The following is a 24,377-nucleotide window of genomic DNA, read 5'->3' on the forward strand; positions in this document are numbered from 1 at the left end:
AAGATCAAAGCCCAAGGCGTTGCGACCGTTCAAAATCAATCCAGTCCTGAACATGTCAGAGCAGTCTAAATCTATGTGATTGTCAGCCGCTCTAATTGTATCTTGTTTCATAACGTTTCCCGTTTGCGATTCTTTGGCAGACAAATAGACACACAAATATCAATTTTAGGATACAATAAATATTACCCTTGAGTTGACAAACATGGAAAAAGAATACGCTTGAAAACGTCTAAATAAATATATCTTCATGTTATACAATCCAATATTGGGGTATTTACAATACGCAGAATTAGTAATATTTTTTTCGCGCATTTTCAAAATTTAACAAATATCTAAGACTTTTGGATTCAAGTTTTGTAACTTTGAGCATCCATAAGCCTTCCCTGTGGTCTTTTGAGGTCCACCCATTTGGGGCCCAATCGGCTCAGCCGTTTCGGCGTTTATTGGATACAAACGGACAGACAGACAGACTTGCAAAGTATATGTAAAGATGTCATATGCTGATGAAAGTTTTAAGCCCTTTTTGATTTGTAACATTTTTTAGCCCCATGTTATGGGGTCAAATTAGAATCAAAAGACTAATAAAATTTTCATAAAGAACAATCTATATTTCACAAACAATCTATTGCCCCGAAGAATCATGAAGAGAGGTTTGGAACATGTCTGGACTCTGCCAACTGTAGTCCCAAGGCTGGATCTTTTTCTGAACTCTGTCTTAGAAAAAACCAAGTTTGCTGTGTCGGTGAGATAAAATGGATTTTCGTTTGGGTCTGAATTGATATGAGTAAGAAACGATGCAGACTTCTTTTGAAGTCATTTTTGTGGGGGGACCGGGGAAATCAACTCTGTCAATTTTCTTTTGGAAGATTTTTCGCTTTTCCACCAAAAATTTCAAAATGTAAATCTGAAATTATCCAGGGCTACAATAAAGTTTGAGTACAGTAAATCGACTTCAAAGTAGATCCGACTTTGGTAATTGATGCATAATTTTCATGTCTGTCCGATCTCTAAGTAATTTAAATTTGATTGTTAATTTTTGCTTTATTTCCAGCTGAATATAAATGTGGATCTATAACCTCTGATCTAGTTTCTTACTTCCAGGTAAGGAATAATATATATAGTGTAATTTAGTCGAAAAAAAAGTGTAAAACGACCATTTTGTTGTTCCGGTATAACCGTATTACAAGTGTACTGGTATAACCGTATTACAAGTGTGCTGGTGTAACCGCATTACAAATGTACCGGTGTAACCATATTACAAGTGTACTGGTGTAACTGTATTACAAATGTACTGGTGTAACCGTATTACAAATGTACTGGTGTAACCGTATTACAAGTGTACTGGTGTAACCGTATTACAAATGTACTGGTGTAACCGTATTACAAATGTACTGGTGTAAAAGTATTACAAGTGTACCGGTGTAACCATATTACAAGTGTACTGGTGTAACCGTATTACAAGTGTATTGGTGTAACCGTATTACAAGTGTACTGGTGTAACCATGTTACAAGTGAACTGGTGTAACCGTATTACAAGTGTACTGGTGTAACCGTATTACAAGTGTACCGGTGTAACCATATTATAAGTGTAATGGTGTAACGAAATTACAAGTGTACTGGTGTAACCATATTACAATTGTACTGGTGTTACCGTATTACAAGTGTACTGGTGTAACAATATTACAAGTGTACTGGTGTAACCAAATTACAAGTGTACTGGTGTAACCATATTAAAATTGTACTGGTGTTACCGTATTACAAGTGAACTGGTGTAACCGTATTATAAGTGTACTGGTGTAACCGTATTACAAGTGTACTGGTGTAACCGTATTACAAGTACACTGGTGTAACCGTATTACAAGTGTACTGGTGTAACCGTATTACAAGTGTACCGGTGTAACCGTATTACAAGTGTACTGGTGTTACCGTATTACAAGTGTACTGGTGTTACCGTATTACAAGTGTACTGGTGTTACCGTATTATAAGTGTACTGGTGTAACCGTATTACAAGTGCACTGGTGTAACCGTATTACAAGTGTACTGGTGTAACCATATTACAAGTGCACTGGTGTAACCGTATTACAAGTGTACTGGTGTAACCGTATTACAAGTGCACCGGTGTAACCGTATTACAAGTGTACTGGTGTTACCGTATTACAAGTGTACTGGTGTAACCGTATTACAAGTGTACTGGTGTAACCGTATTACAAGTGTACTGGTGTAACCGTATTACAAGTGCACTGGTGAAACCGTATTACAAGTGTACTGGTGTAACCGTGTTACAAGTGTACTGGAGTAACCGTATTCCAAGTGTACTGGTGTAACCGTACTTCACCCATTTTTGCTCTAAAACATTTGTGGACCCTGCCCCGGTAGTCCTTTATTACCATTTAATTACGAACAACAATTAATGCGTTTAAATTTTTAATCAATTATTGATCTAGGAGGAACTTTGCTCGAATAATAAAGTTACCCTCCTTTGTTACAGGGGCGTGTTTAATTTACAACGGTCCCATTTAAAATCATATGAAATCTTTTTTTAATTTTTTAGAACTTTGAGTTTCCTAGAAATATTGAGTCTGCCTCACTTTGCAGTCATATTGTCAAGGTAAATAGAAAACATTCACTTTGCAGCCATATTGTCAAGATAAATGGAACATTCACCTTGAAGCCATATTGTCAAGGTAAATAGAGCATTCACTTTGCAGCCATATTGTCAAGGTAAATAGAAAACATTCACTTTGCAGTCATATAGTCAAGGTAAATAGAGCATTCACTTTGCAGCCATATTGTCAAGGTAAATAGAAAACATTCTCTTTGCAGTCATATTGTAAAGGTAAATAGAAAACATTCACTTTGCAGTCATATTGTCAAGGTAAATAGAAAACAATTACTTTGCAGCCATATTGTCAAGGTGAATAGAAAACATTTCTTTGCAGTCATATTGTAAAGGTAAATAGAAAACATTCACTTTATAGTCATCTTGTAAAGGTAAATAGAAAACATTCACTTTGCAGCCATATTGTCAAGGTAAATAGAAAACATTCACTTTGCAGTCATCTTGTAAAGGTAAATAGAAAACATTCACTTTGCAGCCATGTTGTCAAGGTAAATAGAAAAACATTCACTTTGCAGTCATCTTGTAAAGGTAAATAGAAAACATTCACTTTGCAGTCATATTGTAAAGGTAAATAGAAAACATTCACTTTGCAGCCACATTGTCAAGGTAAATAGGTTACATTCACTTTGCAGCCATATTTTCAAGGTAAATAGAAAACATTCACTTTGCAGCCATATTTTCAAGGTAAATAGGATACATTCACTTTGCAGCCATATTGTCAAGGTAATTTTTATTCTCATTTTGTAGCAATATTGAAAAGATAATTTTTACAATCTTTTTGCAGCCATATTGTGAAGGTATAACGTTACAATTACTTTTTTGCAGCCATATTGAAAAAGTTAACTTTACAATAACTTTGCAGCCATATTGAAAAACTAAACTTTACAATCACTTTGTAAAGGTAAATCTTATTCTAATTTTGCAGCCATATTGTAAAGTTAAACTTTATTCTTTTTATGCAGTCATATTGTAAAGCTAAACTTTATTCTTATTTTGCAGCCATATTGTAAAGGAAAACTTTATTCTTACTTTGCAGCCATATTATCAAGATAAAAAGTTTGCAATCAGATTCAGCTTCAAAGGTGGGGGTGGGGTCTCTCTAAAAACAGACGGTAGTTGGGGTAGTTGGGTTTAACTACCCTATCTATATAGAAACTACCCTCACTACCCCAACTACCTTCAGTTTTTAAAGAGACCCCATCCCCACTCTTTGATTATTCTTTGCGCATGGTATACAATAGACAAAAAAAGGCATTTTGTACATACAGATGCAGCCTCCCCCGCACATCACCCTTGAAGCTAAATCTGAATGGCAACTACCCTTACTACCCCAACTACCGTCTGTTTTTAGAGAGACCCCACCCCCACCCTTGAAGCTAAATCTGTATAGGAACTACCCTCACTACCCAAACTACCTTAAGTTCTTAAAGAGACCCCCCGCACTCTTCTTTACGCATAGTATACAATATGGGTATCGATTCTCATTAAATCAATTGTTTTAAGCGTTTCTGGCATTCTTAACACTCTCCGACCTTAACTAACCTCACCATACACCTTCTGAAGGGTGCACATTTCGTAGTCATATTATACATACAGCAGTTCCTTTGCACCCATATTGACAATGTAAATAGGTTGCAGTCCCTTTGCAGCCCTATTGTCAAGATAAATAGGTTGTAATCCCGGTTTGCAGCCATATCGTCAAGATAAATAGGTTGTTATCCCTTTGCAGCCATATTTTCAAGACAAACGGGTTATAATCCCTTTGCAGCCATATTGTCAAGGTAAAAAGGTTGCAATCCCTTTTCAGCCATATTGTCAAGGTAAAAATGTTGCAATCCCTTTGCAGTCATATTATCAAGATAAATAGGCTGTAATTTTTTGGCAGCCATATTTTAAAGGACAAGATATCAAGTTTGTTTTAAGTCAAAAAACAAAAAAGCCGAGGAAATTATTTAAAACTTCAGAATAAAAAAAAAAGTTTATTATTTTCTCTTCGGATTAAAAGAACAGATGAAACCTTTTCACTAATATTTTTGCAAAAATATAAAAAATTACAAAATGGTTTTCCGTTTCTTATTGAAACCATGTTAAATTTTTAAAACTTTAAACGATCATTATAACCTATTTTTAAGTGAACAATCTCTTTAATTATAATTTCTATTTAGATTCAGCCTGGTATCTGTAGTGCTCAACTATACTTTGACTCATTCTCTATAGGAGAGCGTGATCCTGGAGGTAGAGATAGACATCATATCTTTATTTAAAATTTTTTTTTTTTAACTAGAATTTGAGCAGCTTAAAGGGACTGTAGGCCTAAAATCTGAGCAGCTTAAAGGGAATGTAGGCCTAAAATATGAGCAGTTTAAAGGGACTGTAGGTCTAAAATCTCAGCAGTTTAAAGTAACTATAGGCCTAAAATCTGATCAGTTTAAAGGGAATGTAGGTCTAAAATCTCAGAAGTTTAAAGTAACTGTAGGCCTAAAATCTCAACAGTTTAATGGGACTGTAGGTCTAAAATCTCAGCAGTTTAAAGGGACTGTAGGCCTAAAATCTGATCAGTTTAAAGGGACTGTAAGCCTAAAATCTGAGCAGTTTAAAGGGACTGTAGGCCTAAAATCTCAGCAGTTTAAAGGAACTGTAGGCCTAAAATCTGATAAGTTTAAAGGGACTATAGGCCGAAAATCTTATCAGTTTAAAGGAACTGTAGGCCTAAAATCTGAGCAGTTTAAAGGGACTGTAGGCCTAAAATCTGATCAGTTTAAAGGGACTGTAGGCCTAAAATCTGAGCAATTTAAAGGGACTCTAGGCCTAGAATCTAATCAGTTTAAAGGGACTGTAGGCCTAAAATCTGAGCAGTTTAAAGGGACTGTAGGCCTAAAATATGATCAGTTCAAAGGGACTGTAGGCCTTAAATCTGAGCAGTTTAAAGGAACTGTAGGCCTAAAGAATGAGCAGTTTAAAGGGACTGTAGGCCTAAAATCTGAGCAGTTTAAAGGAACTGTAGGCCTAAAATATTAGCAGTTTAAAGGGACTATAGGCCTAAAATCTGAGCAGTTTAAAGGTAGGCCTAAAATATGAGCAGTTTAAAGGAACTGTAGGCCTAAAATCTGAGCAGTTTAAAGGGACTGTAGGCCTAAAATCTGAGCAGTTTAAAGGGACTGTAGGCCAAAAATATGAGCAGCTTAAAGTAACTGTAGGCCTAAAATCTGAGCAGTTTAAAGGAACTGTAGGCCTAGAATTTGAGGAGTTTAAAGGGACTGTAGGCCTAAAATCTGAGCAGTTTAAAGGGACTGTAGGCCTAAAATCTGAGCAGTTTAAAGGGACTCTAGGCCTAGAATCTGATCAGTTTAAAGTGACTGTAGGCCTAAAATCTGAGCAGTTTAAAGGAACTGTAGATCTAAAATCTGAGCAGTTTAAAGGGACTGTAGGACTAAAATCTGAGCAGTTTAAAGTTACTGTAGGCCTTAAATCAAGTGGCCTTTCGTTTTGTTATTCACTGAGCAGTATGAGTTAAATATCCTTGTCCATCTTTTTGAAATATGATTATTTTCAGTTGAGGTTTATAAAAGTGATTTGCGCATTACCACTGGAAAACAATGGGGAACTTATCAGTATTAAACACTTTTCAAGAATTTTAATTGTATGCTAAACAAGTTTTGGTTTTACCCACTAAGCTGGCACAAAACATGTTCACTTTGACAGAAGATTTACGCCTGAATGATTTTTCAAATCGCTACTTCACTATAGTTTCAGTAGAAGTAAATATTTCCATTTACTGATAGTGCCGATTAAAGGGTTCATGTCTCTAATTAGAGAATGCAATAGATAGAAAGATAGATGTTACTGCCATACTATTTCTATTGGTTCAGACATGACTGAACCCTGATTGGATCAGGCACTAATGGACTCAGCATACAGAAGTGACTTAGGTTGCTTTGTAAAAATTATGGTTTCTCTGTGCAGTAGCAACATTAAAGTTAAAATCCTAAGTGTAAAAAGGGACTGTAAGCGTAATTTTACGTGACCGTTTCCATACAAAGATTGCAATGCCATTATCTGATAAATGACCGGGGTTTCTAGACTTTAAAGTGTTTGATTGTGATATTTCCTATATAATTTACTGCAGTAGAAATGTGGAGAATTCACAATCAAGAATAATCAGTTTTTAAAATTATAAACATTAATATCTAATAAATACTTGATTTGAAAAAAGGTTTCAAAGTACCGATGTAAATCGGACATGCCACTTTATCAATGAAGGAATACCTTTAATCAAAACGACAGTCCCTTAAAATGTTTTTAAAAATGGTTGAACTATGATGACTAAAAACTACCTGTAGGTGTCTGCTCCCATGACTGGTTTACTGTTATTGGATCAGCTGACCAGCAGCCGGCTCCACTACTTTGCGGCCAGATGGATTCATACTCAAGTAAGTCAAAATAGGGCTGCTAGCGGAAACAAATTCCCCGAAAAAGTTGGCGCAAATTTGCTTACAACTTCCGCAAATTTTTGCATTTTTGTTTTACAGTAAGTTTTGCGGAAGCATACGCAAACAGTGCACAATTAAGCGCAAAAAAATCTCGGAAATTTTGAAGAAAAACACTTTTACCAAAGTTGAAATTTATATTTTCCGTCCAGCATTGGAAGCTAAAAAAAATATCTTAAAATCTGATTCAAAGTTAAACTACAGGAGTTTAATTGATCAGTTGTAAAAGATAATTGTTTCCTAGTTGGCCGCTCTTTCTCTTTTAAAGTTTTGTCTGTTTTTAGTTGAGGATTTCTGAGTTTCTTTTAAATAAAAAAATTTGTTGTTCAGCAAAATACTTTCCTGGGGTCATGTGAGTTCCCACAGAAAATTTGTTTATTAACGATCCAGCTGTTTTGACGGTTATTGGAAACAGACAGACAAACGGACACACCACGTACATAGATTTTGTTCAGTGATAGTTCCTGTAGTGGAAGATCAAAATCTCATAATTAGCGCTGGAATTCAGAGTTTAGGTAAACCATTCATTTGAGATAATATAGATATAGATATAGATATAGATATAGATATAGATATAGATATAGAAGATCAAAATCTCATAATTAGCGCTGGAATTCAGAGTTTAGGTAAACCATTCATTTGAGATAATATAGATATAGATATAGATATAGATATAGATATAGATATAGAAGATCAACATCTCATAATTAGCGCTGGAATTCAGAGTTTAGGTAAACCATTCATTTGAGATAATATAGATATAGATATAGATATAGATATAGATATAGATATAGAAGATCAACATCTCATAATTAGCGCTGGAATTCAGAGTTTAGGTAAACCATTCATTTGAGATAATATTATAGGATAGGATAGAGTGGATAGGATCACTGAAATTTCAAAGCACAGACCTTGTAACCTTTTTAAACTTTCTAGATATAACCAAAGAGAATAGAATATATTGTAGCAGGAAAATGATGTTTTGATCTTTCCTGCGACTGTAAATAGCATTTTGTTTATCATTATTTTTACCCTTCGTTCGCACTCAACCCCATTTTGCCTTCCCCCCCCTTACCCTTACTGATATTTAACGGGTTTTCTTGTTTATGTTTGGTTTCTATATTTAACCCAAGCCACGCGGAGAAATCCGTTATCTCCGAACCCGGGAGCTGGTGAGCTGGCCGGCCAGCTCACAGGGCGTGGGGTAGAATGCGAACTAAGGGTGGAGCGAAACAGAGGGAAAAAAGGCAGTTGTGATTCAGCTCCCTTGAATTAAGGTTCCCTTGAAGAATTCCCCTATTTGACGAAACTAATTTGATTAACAATATTTAATTTGTGTAAGTGAGACGATGAAAATGAAAATGTAAAATGTCTCCTGTTTGATAGATCTGATTAGATTCATAATATCTCGTTTGTATTAGTATCGTTCGATTTAAAGTTTGTATCTTTTGTATATAAATATATTGTAAGAAAAACCGACGCGTTGAATATTTGAGAAACTCAGTGCATTGCTTTATTGATTTTTATTCATATACTATAATATATTAGAGTGGAATTTACTAGAAAAAAGTGTAAAACAGCCATTTTGTTGTACTGTTTCCATACTGCAGGTGTACTTCACATGTTTGCGTTGTATAACCTTTTGGGCCCTGGAACATCATTTTGTAGAAAATCTAAAATTAATAGAAAACCAAATTATGAAATAGGCTGGTTTCATAATTGACCAATGATCATTTCACCTTTCACTTTACAAACGATGATTTTCCGTTATAGCTACAAATCAAATGATTTTTTTTATTCACCTAATTCATTATAAAGTTTATTTAACAGCTTTAAAAAATTTGAAATTGAAATGGACAGTCTAGGGAACATACTGTATTAATGTACTCTACTGCATATAATTTGTGAACATTTACATGATTTGTACACTTTAAACTCCCTTTCAGGCTGAAAGGGACTGAAAAAGGGATTGTCTAAATTCAACTCTAATATATATTCTATTCTCTTTGGATATAACTATTAATATTAATTGTTATTATAATAATAATATTATTTTTTGAACGTTTAGGTGGTAGATGGAATATTGGTGTTATTCAGTTACCTTGTATCTCTCAAGTTTATGAAGTATCAGGTATATGCTATAATACAGAGTGTTCCAATAAGTATTACAAAAAAATGGCGAATTCAGAATATTCTTATTCGCCTTATGCATATATTTGTAATCTAATAATACTGGTATAACATACTGACAACTGTGCAGTCGTCTCTGAAATGTAACCATATAAAAAGTTTTCTTAAAGGAATTGAGTCTTTGCCACAGACCTTGATTTTCTAATTCTTATATATTCGTAACCCAATGTCATACTCGTAGACCTTGGATATTTCAAACTTTGAATTCTGTTAGATCAAAAAATCTAAGTTTGAAATATCAAAAGTCTACACCCAAAGGTTGCCAAGATATAGGAATTACAAAATTTGAGTTTGTGGCAAAGACTCAATTTCTTTAGATTTAGTTTTTGAATTCTATCTGAATTCATGCTAGATATTCTAATTTGAAATATCAGTTTATATAAGCATCATGTTGTAAGCTAGAATATTGAGTTAGAGAAATTAGAGCTTGAGGCAAGAAATCATGGTACTTTTGTAAAAAAACAGTATATAATATACTGTAGCGACGAAAGGAATAAGACCAAATGAATAAGACCAAATGAATAAGACCAAATAAACTGACTGAATATATATTTATCAAAAACAGTATTTATACTAGATGCAGTATATCATAATCTAAACAATAACATGTGAAGTATGAAATATGCTGTGTACTGCATTCCAGGAATCCAGGGGCGCCACAATACATCATTTAAACCTACACTTTTTTGACATGAAATCATAGAAACGCAATTAAACGATTTTTAAAATTATTTTTTATAATTCTTAAGAAACCTATAATGTATTTAGTTCTGAAATAAAAAAAACTTATTTTTAATTAGAATATTTTTCTAACATTTTTACAATTTGTAGGGTTAAGTGATTGCCTGGGTTCGATACAAGCTACAAACAGGTTAGCTAGCTAGTTAATCTCTTGATAGACATAGGATAAGGTCAAATTTATGCGACATTATTGGTATGACTTTGCGACGCCATGGTTCCTCTAGTTTAGATTTTGTGCACAAGTATGAGTAAAGCAAATTCTTCCGGATACTCATGAGAAATTCATCTGGATACTCATGAGAAATTCATCCGGATGCTCATGAGATATTCATCAGGATACTCATGAGAAATTCATCCGGATACTCATGAGAAATTCATCCGGATACTCATGAGAAATTCATCTGGATACTCATGAGAAATTTATCCGGATACTCATGAGAAATTTATCCGGATACTCATGAAAAATTCATCCAGATACTCATGAGAAATTCATCAGGATACTCATGAGAAATTCATCTGGATACTCATGAGAAATTTATCCGGATACTCATGAGAAATTCATCCGGATACTCATGAGAAATTCATCCGGATACTCATGAGAAATTCAACACATGTTGTGCTTCTCAATAGCTCTTAAATAAGAGGAGTTAAAGAGACCGTAAAGGAAAAATGTAAGTGGGTATAGGCTGAAACATTAGAATTTCATGAGTTGAACGATACCTATAAGACATCATCTGATGTTCTTGTCACGAGAAATTGACATAAAACTGTGTCAAAATTATACCAAAACGTATATATGTTAGATATACGTCGGTATCACGTGACCAGAACTTCCTCCATTGGCAGCGCAGTAAACTGGTCACGTGATACAGACGGAGACATGTGATAATAATACTACACTGCCATTGATTGGAGTTCTGGTGACATGTTCCGGACGCATAAATAATATTATCAATTATATCTATTAAAAATGAAAAGTTATTAAATTCCATTAATAATAGGAGCAAACTTAAGTTTCTCTAGCTCCTCTAAGAGTTCGTTGTTTTCAGATTGGTTGCGTATGTGTTGGATATGATCTGTTTAATACTACGAGAATCTTATACAAAATCTTACATATATACGTTTTTGTATAGTTTTGACACAGTTTTGACACAATTGCTCAAGACAGGAACATCAGATAGAACTCTTATATGTCTGAGATTCTCAGGTTTCAGTCTATACCCCCTTTCATATTTCCTTTACAGTCCCTTTAAGTTCAGTTTGGCGTTGGAGACATTTCATAGAAAGACGTCACATAACATAGATATTCGTAGATTTAACATGGACAGAGACAAATCTGTATTATTTAATCGTTAAATAATCTATAATAAACTATTTATAAAACTGTTATTTTGGTTCGCAGTGTTGTAAAGTTTTTGGACAGAAATTTTCTCTTTATCAAGAACCTTCGAGATATAGAGAAAATTTAAGTCCAAGAACTTTATAACACTGCGAACCAAAATAATAGTGTTATAGGTAAATTAATGAAACGTTTGTGTACTTATATTATTTCAATGGTTTTTTCTAGATCAAATAAGCTTAGAAACAAAGCAGCTGTCAAAATATAAAGTTGATTTCAATTTTATTTTCATTTCAATTGAAAAAAAATAATTTTTCTGGAGAAAATCTGTGAACCATGCAAAACTTTAAAGAACAAGTGCTTTAATGTACAGCTAATTACTTTATAGCACGTTCATTTTGAAATAGAGCCAGGAAGAATGATAAAGTACACATTAGTTTCATAAATTAATATATTAAGATATCGAGAGAGTTAGTTTGAGAAAAAGGAAATAATGAATTGATTCTCTGATGTCATAATCCTTATATCTTTGCAATCCTTATATCTTTGAATTCTGTTGATTAAATAGTTTAAGTTTGACATCTGAAAGGTTTGCAATATCAGACTGAAAAGATATGGGGTTGAGGCAAATTTGAGTTTGTAGCAAGAACTTAGTTCCTTTACTTTGTCGATCTAAGAAAAATCTTCTCTATGTATGAAACGTTAAATCTGAAATGTCTTTGAAATTTCCTTTTTATAAAATGTCTTTCTATAAAATGTCTCAGAACCTGAAAAATATAAAGAAATGCTTATTTTCTTTCTGAAAATTTTTAATTTGCGATTGAGGTTTTAAAGTACAAATAAATTAAGTTCTAGCCACAAACTCTAATTTTGTAATCCCTATATCTCAGCAATCCATTGTTTTTTGTTATAGTTATAGTATAGTGGATGTTGAACTAATATGCGCAGGACAAGAAATATCTAGATTTCAATATTAAAATGTTATTTTTTAGACAAAGTCGTGGTTATGTAGAAACTTTATTCTCACAGCAAACCCAACGACAACAACCGTTCAAGGTAGAAGCAATACAATTCTGAGACGATAAGTTTATGAATGGGGTTGTTAATTTGGTTCAAAGTAGACATAATAATCCAAACATTTAGAAAATTCCAATTTACCACTCTGTTCTGTCAAGCATTTTTTGTCAGAAACACATGCAATGGGCCATACTGAATTAATGTTCCTTGAAATGTTGTGTAGAACAATTGATATATTCCCAAATGAAAATCATTAAAGGTGAAATGTAATGAAATTTATGATAAAATATCATTATTCTAGTGGAATGATAAAATCAAAAGTATTTTTTATCTTACTTTTTTTGGATATACTTTAATGATAATTATGGGAGATTTTGGGACAAAATCTTTGCATATTTTTTGCAAATATCTGACCGTCTCGTTTTTGCTACAGTTTGCAGAAACACACATTTTTAGGTAAATCTTAGATAGATAAATTTAACCAAAAGATTTCTTAAATGTCTTAAGATAATATATATTTAAACTAATTTTCTTTTGTTAAGATAAACTTTAACGGCGCAGAATATATTTATCACAAGTCCTTCGGCCAGCTCCATCCAGAATATTCAGCAAACCTTAGACATCAGAATCCAAGTAACCAAGGAAAAAGAAATATTAAAATAGACATATTTTGTATTTTTAACCGATTTTTAACAGTCAAAACTTATCTGTTAAATGGCGCGAATCTTTAACGATTGATCTGGATATCTATTGTGATAACTTTTGAATTTGATAGTGCTATCCTTTTAATTTAGTTATCCTTGCAGGGTCTAATCACCACGGGATATCCAAGAGGAATTAATGCTGGATTCCTAGATTTACAATACAAAAGTTCAGGATACATTGCAAAGCTGTAAAAGCTACAGATCACTAAATAAGTAGCAGTTATTCTGTAATAATATATTACTATCTTTGGTAGCTAAACTAAAACTAATTTTCCCCAAAACGTCAACTTTCTTTTTTAAATATTTAAACCATGCTAGGAACATTTGTCCATATAAAATTAAGGCAAATCGGCCAAGGGGTTCGTGAGTTAAAAAATACTTTAAATATAAATGATTGCATATAAAAATGTTGTTTGTCAGGGGTATAACCACTACACAACATTCTTTTAAACACCAGGAATGAATATTTCTTGCCAAGGAGGGACAACCGAGCCACCTAAACTTATAACATGGGGCTCAGTGTCCCAGATGAGAGACCTCGAAAGGAAATCCAATACCAGAGAACAATGGAAATCCAGCAATAGCAGACTATATTCTAAATATATTATTCCACTAGGAAAATAGAAAAAAAAATTAAAAATTAAAAAAAATTGATAAAATGAAATTGAATCTTTAGAAAAAATGAAAAGCAATTTTTTTTCTCTTAGTTAAAGGCGATGAACATGAGGAAATTCGAGAGATTGTTTCAAATTTAAAAGAAATGGAACCTGCACAAGAAGGGGATCTAGAAGAAAACAAGAGAAGAACAAATCTATCCAAACAGAAAGGTTAGCTTAAGCTTAAGCATTCTTTTAAGTGAACTTCCATTTATACATCGAGACTTTTTGTTAATATACGGAAATAGCCGCTATAGAAAAGAAATTAACGGTTTATAAAGAAAATAAAAACGGTGTCTTTCGTTAATTTTTCATCCTAAAATTGCATACAACAGAAAATAAAAAATGAATTTTGTGTATTTTGACGTTGTTTGACGTGTTTTTTATTGTTGTCTTCAACGTTAACATTTAAAAATAACGGAAAATACTGTTAACGAACGGAATATTCCGTTTTTAGGTAGATAACGAATGAACGGCTACCTATTAAGTTTGTTTGATGATTTTTAATAACTGTTAACGAACGGAATGTTTCGTTTTTAGTTAAATAGCGAACGATCAGCAACCTAAAAATTTTGTTATTGATTTTTACTAACTTTTAAAGAACGTCTTGAAAAAAGTTTGAACTGTGAAAAATCACGTGCTTTTAAAATAAAAAGACAATTTTATTATTTTAATCAGTTTGCAATCTTTTATTTCATTTTATTTATATTAATCAGTTTGCAATCTTTTATCTCATTATATTTATATTAATCAGTTTGCAATCTTTTATCTCATTTTATTTATATTAATCAGTTTTACTTATTTCCCCCCCTCCTTTTCCAGATAACCTAGGCTAAATCCCCACAATTTTCACTATTCCCTAACCTAAACAATCTCCTCATCCCCCCCCCTCAACCCTCCTAAATATTAAAATAAAACCATCTACTCCCCTGCCACCCAAACATAAATCTAAGCCTTGAGACCATATGGTTTGATATCAAAGCAATTAATGAAACTATACATTATGATGCATAATTATGATTCAAAGATTTCAAAGATTGAACAGTAACTGAGTTGCAGATAGCAGATTGAAAGAAGTAATTGATGAAGATTCGGATAGTTGTACTACTTCTATATTCTGAAGTTTATTTGGGCAAACGTTATAATAAAATTCGATAAAATAAATGTTACGATGCATGTTCTAATAAAAGTTAAAAAATGTAGAAAACTATTCCAACACTATCTGTATTATTTCTGTTTTGATAAAGCCATGTCAAGGATATGTTAATATTTTATACATTTCATATAAATGTATATTCATTAACAATTCCTAACAATTTCAGTTTTTAATTGTATTTCTTAAATTTGCGAATTTAAAGCGTTCTAAAGTGTTCGGGGAATTTTCTTTTAAAATTGGCACATTTTGAATATTTCATAAACCTTCTTTTGGTGTTATTTGTTTGCTACAAAAACATTGAGCCTAATCCGTTCAACCGTTTTGACGTTTATTAGACACAAACTATGTAATATAGGGTTTGCGCACTTTTTGCTAGCGGTCCTAATACATTATTGCAAAAGTGCGCACATCCCCTTATCCCCCTTTTAGTATACTCACATTGTTTGACTATAGTTTTATTCAACTGCTAAGTACGCTTTAATCTATTTGACATATGGTTCATGATTGCGCAGAATTTTGAATTAAGTATTCAAATTTTTTATTCATTCTTATACAATGGTCGGACCAGGGTCAAATAATAGTACAGTGAAATTAATCTTTTAGATAATTAAACTCTTGCAGTTGCACACCGCACTTGGGTGTATTATGCAAGTATTATGCAATCAAAATACAAGACAATAATATTTTGGGGAAAGAATACAAGAGCAAATGATGTCATGAAAAATTGTAGGTTATAGTTTAATTCTTAACATTTTCAAATTTCACCAATATCTTTAAAGTATAATTATCTATCTACTCTATAGTATATTTATTAGGCATTTATAATGTCTGTTTTATCTAACAAACATTAAAACGGCTGAACCGATCAGGTCAGAATTTTCCAAGGCGAATATTGATTTTTGTAATCTGCAAAATATTTAGTTTTGAGATACACACAATAAAAGTGGCTAGAAAACCAATGGTCTGTCTAAATTGAAAAGCGTTTCCAAACATATTTAAATTTCCTAAAAATGTTGGAAAATCACGAATGCGGAAAAATGTGCAAAATTGTTCATTAATATTACTAATAATGTGCGACAAAGAAAGAAATCAAAAGTGAATTGTCTCACAACCACATTTTGCCAATTTTACAATCTTTATTAAAATAATAATAAAATAATATGTAATAAAACAAGACATTCATATATATGTTGCGTATAGCCAAACGGCTGGACCGATTGGGCTGAATTTTTGTGTGGACACTCATAGGTGGTCGGCAAATTTTTTTTTTTTCCCCCACGGGCAACACCGGGCCCTTCAGCTAGTATTTCATAAAATTATAAAATCAAATTAACACATTTAAATGTTTTTTATTAACTTGTAGGATGCAAATATTAATGGTGATATATCTAACAGACTTATCTTAGATTTGCTTTAATAAATTGTGGATAATAAAGAACATAATGAAATAATAAAGAACATAATAAAGGATATAATAAAGAACATAAAAAAGAACAATAATTGGATAATAAAGAACATAATAAAGGATATAATAAAGAATATAAAAAAGAACAATAATTGGATAATAAAGAACATAACAAAGAACAATAATTGGATAATAAAGAACACAATAAAGGATATAATAAAGAACAATAATTGGATAATAAAGAACATAATAAAGGATATAATAAAGAACAATAATTGGATAATAAAGAACATAATGAAGAACAATAATTGGATAAACTAATCAGCTCCTTCTCCATTTACTGCAATATGATGAACAACAACACTCTAGTTTTCCATCAATTTGGTTTTATAGAAAAAAATGGAGTTCTCTGCCCACTGATCAGTCAAATGTTTAGAGGGTAACATTGTTGAAAATTTACATGCAGACCCTTTAAGTTCGTATCGGTGAGAGGGGGGGGGGGGAATAATTTTCTCCACTATTTACGTCTAACAAGCGGAGAAAATCCTTCCCCCCCCCTTTCTCTCCAACAACGTTGTCAATTCATCTTCTGTCAATAATTAGTTACTTCATATAAGGATGTTGTGTGTCCATTGCATTGAAGACGACATTTTTAGTACATTGGAGCACATCCAGAGATCTGACCTTACTATGCAACCTTGGTGCCAACTGAGTATAGCAACTCAAAACCTAAGAAACGTTAAACTTTTTATATTATTTTTTTATAAAGTAACTTTTTTCAGTTGCGGAGAGAACCTTAATGAGTAAAGGACGGAAGGGAAACGGAAACAAAAAGAGAAGAGAGGAAACTAAAAAGTGCGATTGTAACAGAAAGGTAAAGTCTTTTTATATTCAGTTAAACCCTAAATAAGCAAAAAAACGAGAGAATTTATTAAATGTCGTATTCTTCACTTTCTGATAATGGAATGTTGCAGATATTTAGTATTTAAATTAAATGATTATATAGAGCTCTTTAAAACCATTCCCACATATTCATGGTTATATCTTTATTTTCGCAAATACCGAGATTTACGTAAATAGTATAAAACCCATTAAAAAATTTACAAGACGACCTTTGATAAATTCTGTCGATCTATGGAGATAATTACGGGTTTAACTGTATAAAGTTGTAATTTCTGTTCGTCTGTTCGTTTGTATGTCCGATCATAACTCATGAACCCCTTGACCAATTTTATTTGGGAAATCAGGAATACAACAGAAATGTTCATTGCTTGATTTTGAGGATCTAAGTTTAGTGGATCCACTTTTAAAGGAAAAAATAGCTAAAATCGTAATTTTCGACCACGCGGCGGTAAACGGCGGGAGTATGCGTCTATGAGTACCCTGGGCAACACTGGGTTCTCTATTTGTTAAAAGAGAATATTTATACATTATTATCAATATGTATAAAATGAGTCTGTGTACAATTAACAATTTGTATGTTTCTTTTACATATTACTGTTTACAATCAAAGCTTTATAGCATCATAGCTTCGTTTCCTATTCCACTGGTTTTTTTGGCGTCTTCCTGGAGAATATGGAGATATTTTTTTCATAGACAAAAAGATCAATTGACTGTAATCTCAATTCATTTGATTATCTGGTATATCTTTATAAATTTAGTTTAACCCAGTACTGCTGAGACATCAAAATAAAATTTAAAATTGTCGCTTTTTAACTTACTAATAATGGAATGCTGCAGATATCTTTTTTAAATTTAATGATTATACTGAGCTCTTTTAAACTGTTCCTGCGAATTCATGTCTATTTATTAATTTTTCAAACTACTGAAATGTAGGTATACTAGTATAAAACCCCAAAAAAAAATAATCAAGACGACATTTTATAAATTCTTTCGATGTCTCCTATAAGTATTGGGTTAAACTAAATATTATTTTTTTGCTGCATAAAGATTTTTAGTAAATTAAAAAATCAAAAAATGCATAATAAAAAGATTTTATAATATTCAATAGTTTTTTATATGAAATCTAGACTTAAGGGAAAATTTTCAAGGTGCTCTTTTTCATCTTTCTCAAATAAACACAAACGTTTGCCGATTTTTCTGTTGAAATGGCAGAATTTTAAAAATAAAAACAGTGTTTGGTCTAATTTTTTCAATTTCAATCGGACATAAACCATACCTTAGGTCGTGTTAGTTACCAAAAAATTGGGTCCGTTCGGAAAATCGTTTTGACGTTTTTTAATACAAACGTCAAACAGACAAGGAAATTATACATATAGATTAAATTGTTATCCTAGGAACGACGACCGAGTACTTATGAAAATCTGCGTGGGTTTCCTAGCTCTGAATTTCCTTGGATTGTAAGTATAAAGTAATATTGATAAATACCTAATGACCACATGAATGAAACATCCGTTTTCAAGTCTATTATTTAGGTTGGAATAATGCAGAATGGATTTCTGATGTGTACAGGTAGAAATGAGGATCATTGGCCATTTTTTTCACAGTTTTCTGCTTATTTTTTTTGGCATATTTAGAAGAGTTTAATTCTGTAAATTACGCTCTTTACATCTGCTGCTAAAATTCCGAGATTAAAAGTTATTAATTTTTAGATTTGAAAAAATTAGGATATTTTAACAATTTTTTTTTCGAAAAAGTTCACTGGATATTTACCGTTTGTGAATCGGACATGGTAGCCTTTGAATGCATTGTTATTTGAAATTAAGTTAATTAGTCTCTATTAATGTTTGAAAACTTAGGAAAAATTCCCCATTTTTGTTCACAGGCCACGTGGTTTCACAAACATTCATACTAACCTCAGCATCTTGTATTCTATCCGGGAACACAGGACAGGTAGGTTGTGTTTATCTTATGGGGTAGACAATAAAACCTGGACATCTGAATCACCTTGTTCATGTTTTCCCCATTGCACATTTTTGATTTTATGTGGGTTTCTGTAATATGAGTAATATAATAAGTAGTAATCATAGATTAATAAACAATACAGATAGAACAATAGATTAATAAACAATACAGATAAAACAATAGATTAATAAACAATACAGATAGAAAAATAGATTAATAAACAATACAGATAGAACAATAGATTAATAAACAATACAGATAGAACAATAGATTTCGTCTTTCCAAGATTTAGGAGTGACACAGCTTTTTAGGGAATTTCATCATTTCAATTATTATTCAATTATAAAAAAATTGTAAAACAATTTTATGACAGCATTCAAAAAAATTTTGCCACTGAAATTTGATTTATGAAGTAATAAAAACATAATTGAATTTTACAGTTTTCTTTATAAATGATATTTCTTATCATTATTTATTTTCAAAAACACAGTTATCCCTGTCAAACATATTTTTGTTTAGATTCCATATATTCAACACACTGAGGATAATTTCTCTGTCAAGAAAATTATCATTCATCATGGTTGGGATAGGTAAACATCATGGTTGGGATAGGTAAACATCATGGTTGGGATAGGTAAACATCATGGTTGGGATAGGTAAAACATAAACCAATTGGTTGCTACATCCAGATTAAAAAAAAATGTGTAGTGCAGTACATTTTTTTTTTTGGGGGGGGGGGGGTTTCAACATTTTGTGATATTTTAATTTTATACAAAATAAGAAGTTTGGGAAGAAATCATCATCATTGAAGCTTCTCAGACTTTATAATGAGCTGTTTATTTTTTTTACCTGGGCATAGGGACTAGGGAGACATTAGAACTCCTTCCAAAATAGATGCGAGATTCAAGCATTTAAAAATATTGAACATTTTGTTCGAAAGTAAAAGCAGAATATTGGGAAGTTAGGAAGAATTTGTGAGAATATTTAAACCTTCTGTTCAAAATTTCCTAACAAAATGTTCGCAACATCAAAATTAAAAATGCTATCGGTAGTTCGATATCATACGAACATTTTTAATAGATATAATTAATAATATTATTGATATCTATTAAAAATGAAAAATTATTAAATTCAAATAATAAAAGGAGCAAATCTAAGTTTTTCATGCTTGTCTGGGATATCGTCGGTTTCAGATTTGTTGCGTATTGATGAATATGATCTGTTAAAACCTACGATTTTTACACAAATATTTATATTTATATAAATTTTCGTATAAATTTGACACAGTTTTATATCAATTTCTCGAGACAGGAGCATTATATAGAAAGAACTCTTATGGGTCTCGATTAACTCCTAAAAAGCTTAGGTTTCAGCCTATACCCTCTTTTATTTTTCATTTACAGTCCCTTTAAGATATGAATTTGTGAGAATTCTCAAAAATTCTGTTCATAATTTCGAAGGCAATGTTTGCAGTGCAGTAACATTTGTTTCTGAATGAATTTTGCCTACATTTCTTATTCTTAATATTATCTAAATAATATTTTTTTAAGATTAACTGGACTAAATGATTTTGCTCTGCTGGAGATTACATCTTTTATAAATTCGACCATTTGTATCAAAACCCAACAAGGTAAATTAATGTAGATAGAAGTCTGTTAGATCATGATTAATTTTACAGATAAAGCTTTATGTTCCTGTTCTGTGATTGAGCGGAAATAAATTAATTGAAACATTTAAATTTTAACCATAATTTCTTAGTTTATTTTTTTTTCTTTAAAATTGTAATTTTGTACATTTTTGTTTTTTGTACAGTTTAACCCAGTAGTTCGGAGGCATCGAAAGAATTTAAAAATGTCGTATTCTTAGCTTACTGCTAAGTGTTAATAGAATGCTGAAGATATTTAGTTTTTTTTAATCTAATGATTATATGGAGCTCTTTAAAACTCTTCCCGTGTATTCATGGCTATTTACATATTTTTCCAATTACTGAAATTTAGTTTAAAAAGTAAATTTAAAAATTGTCAAGACGACATTTTATAAATTCTTTTGATATCTCCGAAGTACTGGCCGGGTTGATCTGTAGATAAAATCTAAAAAAGTAACAAAAAAGATAGATTTTTTTTAAATAGGTCTAACTTTTTGTTTTTTATCATTATTTTCTAGATAAAGAAGCTGATGAGGTGGATGAGGTCCTGATAGGTCATTTTAACGCAAACCCTCGTAACTCTGTAGACACTGTTTACAAACAATCAATAACCGGTTCCTCGAGTCTAGAGGAGAAAAGGATCTTAGCAAACTTTCTGGTGAATACATTTTTAATTCAAAAAATATCATCATTGATTTATTAAAATTCTTATATCAAAAACCTTCTATGCATATAACTTCAAAGACGACTGGACGGAATTATTTCTTTTTTCTACATTTTTGATTTTACTGCAACCATAAGATTGTTTGTTTGTTTGTCACATCATTTAGTTTAGCTTAAAAAATAATTGTCCAAATCTTTGTGGCAACTCACATGACGTATAAAACAAAAATTTTGTAGACATTTCTATTAAAAATGCACCAATTTAAACAGAAAAATCAGAGCAATAGTTAGAAGCTAAAATTGTTAAAATTGAAGCGCCCTAAAAGCCTAATTTGTATACAAACAAGGTCCTCAAGGAATAAGGATGTAATGCAAGGAAAGTTATTTCAGAAGTATACACATATGTTGTACTGCAGTGTACTGTCTCTGGGCGGTAATGTAAACACAAAATGGATGTCAAAGCCTGGCGTGATCCATCTTTCACATAAAAAAATCAATGAAATATTCTGGTCATAGGAAACTATTATTTGAATTATCAAAATTATCAAAATTTAGTGCTTATAACCTCCTCGGATACTAAACGAACACTGATGCATCTATTCTTGTTTACAAATTCCACCCAAAGAGAACTGGTTTCAATATGTTAGCAGAGTATACACGACCGCGATTAACTTTCCTTGCATCATAACCTTGACTGTCCCTATGTTTAGGTTGGAGGAGGTGGTCTGGTGAGTAAAGTTGGAGATAAATATGAACTACAGGCACAGATTTAATAGTTTAGATCCATCCACATTTCACTCTTTATAAAAGGTTATCATAATCATAAACAAATATTAATATCAATTCACTCTTACCTAAGCTTTAAGATTTGAGAAAAGTGATTTCGTTAAAAATTGGAATTTTTGCAAATGGAGATTCAAAATTAGAATTGTGTCTACAGTTTCTTTGTGCCTTGTCATTGTTCCGTGTGTGTTTATAAACCTCAGTTCGGTAGTGGAATTTTTAGCATTCGATGAATCTGTGACTTGAACAGGGTATTCTGGCAAATACTTACAGCAGCATTCAACCTACACAATCGATAGGAATAATATACAACAAAATAATTATAACTTTATTATAAAGGATACTTAAACTTAAAAAGTCCTCGAAACTTTGGGGGTCTAAATTTATCAAATTATTTTCTTTCTCTTTTATTAATGCCAAAGTACTTTTATTACAATAGGCTTTCCTTTTTTCATTTTATGCGCGTCAATTAAAACTAAACATAAATAGATTAAATAATCTGAGATGGAATTTAAAGAATTTGAGCCGCGGTTTAAATATGCCAAAACCCGGTTTAAATTAAGCGCCGGCTAAAATCTTGAAACATTTGATACATTTTTAAGTGCAACCATATTTAAACCGAGGCTTAAATTTAAACCGCCGCTCAAATTCTTTAAATTCGGCCAGAGGTTGTAAAGTTATAGGGTAGGGACTATAAAATGTGAGTAGGTGGCAAAGAATTAATTCCTTTCTTTAAACATTATTTACAGTGAGGACTAATGAAACTGTGGAATAGGAAGACGAGATGCACGTGCATTCAAAATAGTTATTAACCAATATATTATTGGGTCCGTCCTAGTATACGTCCTATCAATTTTGTACATGACCACTTATTTTTTCAGCAAATTTATTATCATTTGTTTTTTATTATTAGGGTGACAATTTCAGGGCCAAGCGCTGCGGCAAAAACAGGCTAGAGGCCTAGCGCTGCGGCTAGGACAGGCTAGGGGGCCAGGTGCTGTGGCCATGACAAACTTTTTCCATGTGTTAAATATGAGATGCATGTACAAAATTGATAGGAGGGGGGGAAGGGGGGAGGGGTACACAATTTCGGTGTTTCATGTTCATTGGGCAATTTAAAGCCAAAACTTGAGTCTAATATTCGTCTTCCTGTACCACAGTTTTATGGGTTCTACTGAAGAAAAATAATATAAATTTTTTGTATATTTTATGTATTTTCAGTGACATTTACAAACTTGCATATATCCTGGATGTCGTCTTCTATACAGAATAATAATTTATTTATGTGGAACAGCTCTTAATTTGTTAATAAAAGAAATAACAAAATTAGTTTACTCTCCATGTGCATATAGTTTCAGTAGAAGTAAATATTTCCATTTAATGATAGCGCCGATTAAAGGACTCATATCTCTATAATTGGATAATGACGAGATGATAGAAAGATAAATGTTACCTTACAACCATACTTTTCCTATTGGTTCAGAATAGACAACAAGCACATGACTGAACCCTGATTGGATCAGGCGCTAATGGACTCGGCATACAGCAGTGGATTGCAACATAAACCTTAGTACAATGGAAATAAAAATAATTGGATTAGAAAGACGACATTAAAGTAATCTTCTTCATCTTTTTTGCAAGTCTGTGGATTTGTTTGTATCAAATTAACGTCAAAACGGATGAACCGATAGGGCCAAAGTTGCGTGTGGGACCTCACAAGAATAAATTGTTTACTCCAAAATATTTCGATTTCGTAAAATTTGGAAAATCCATTAAAAAGATAAATCTACTAAATATACTTTTTTAGCAGGCCACATTTATTAAATATTTACTTTTAAACCTCTAATGCATTACTTCTTCTCTTAGGAGTTAAGTTATTGCCACAATTGTCTAATCCCAATATTTGTGTAGATGATGGTGTAAACGTTTGATATTTCAAACTTAGAATATTTGAACTGACAGTGTTAATAGTTTAAATTACCAAAGGTTTACAAAATAGAGTTATCGGATTCAAAATCTGAGTTAATGGCATCACTCCATCATTTGAAGCATGAGGCTTAGTTACGAAGCTGTTTTCATTTTTAAAAATTTGATAAAATTGTGAA

At 32.0% G+C, this 24,377-nt stretch overlaps 1 protein-coding gene across 1 annotated transcript; it reads left to right on the forward strand.

Annotated features, from left to right (window-relative positions):
• The first annotated feature begins 276 nt into the window (after positions 1 to 276).
• LOC111698137 (uncharacterized) lies at positions 277 to 22,262 on the forward strand. The gene is made up of 20 exons (XM_023468390.1): positions 277 to 742; positions 1,052 to 1,101; positions 2,553 to 2,609; positions 4,787 to 4,856; positions 6,962 to 7,051; positions 7,564 to 7,623; positions 9,177 to 9,239; positions 10,130 to 10,169; positions 12,371 to 12,434; positions 12,938 to 13,028; positions 13,578 to 13,715; positions 13,807 to 13,926; positions 17,099 to 17,190; positions 18,614 to 18,676; positions 18,752 to 18,788; positions 19,102 to 19,169; positions 19,701 to 19,771; positions 20,732 to 20,811; positions 21,345 to 21,484; positions 22,200 to 22,262. The coding sequence occupies exons 5-20, from the start codon at positions 7,036 to 7,038 to the stop codon at positions 22,260 to 22,262; spliced, it is 1,206 nt and encodes a 401-aa protein (XP_023324158.1). The 5' UTR covers positions 277 to 742; positions 1,052 to 1,101; positions 2,553 to 2,609; positions 4,787 to 4,856; positions 6,962 to 7,035.
• Positions 22,263 to 24,377: the final 2,115 nt, after the last annotated feature.

This window comes from Eurytemora carolleeae, unplaced genomic scaffold (genome assembly GCF_000591075.1).
Source record: "Eurytemora carolleeae unplaced genomic scaffold, Eaff_2.0 scaffold235, whole genome shotgun sequence".
In the NCBI taxonomy this organism is placed as follows: domain Eukaryota; kingdom Metazoa; phylum Arthropoda; class Copepoda; order Calanoida; family Temoridae; genus Eurytemora; species Eurytemora carolleeae.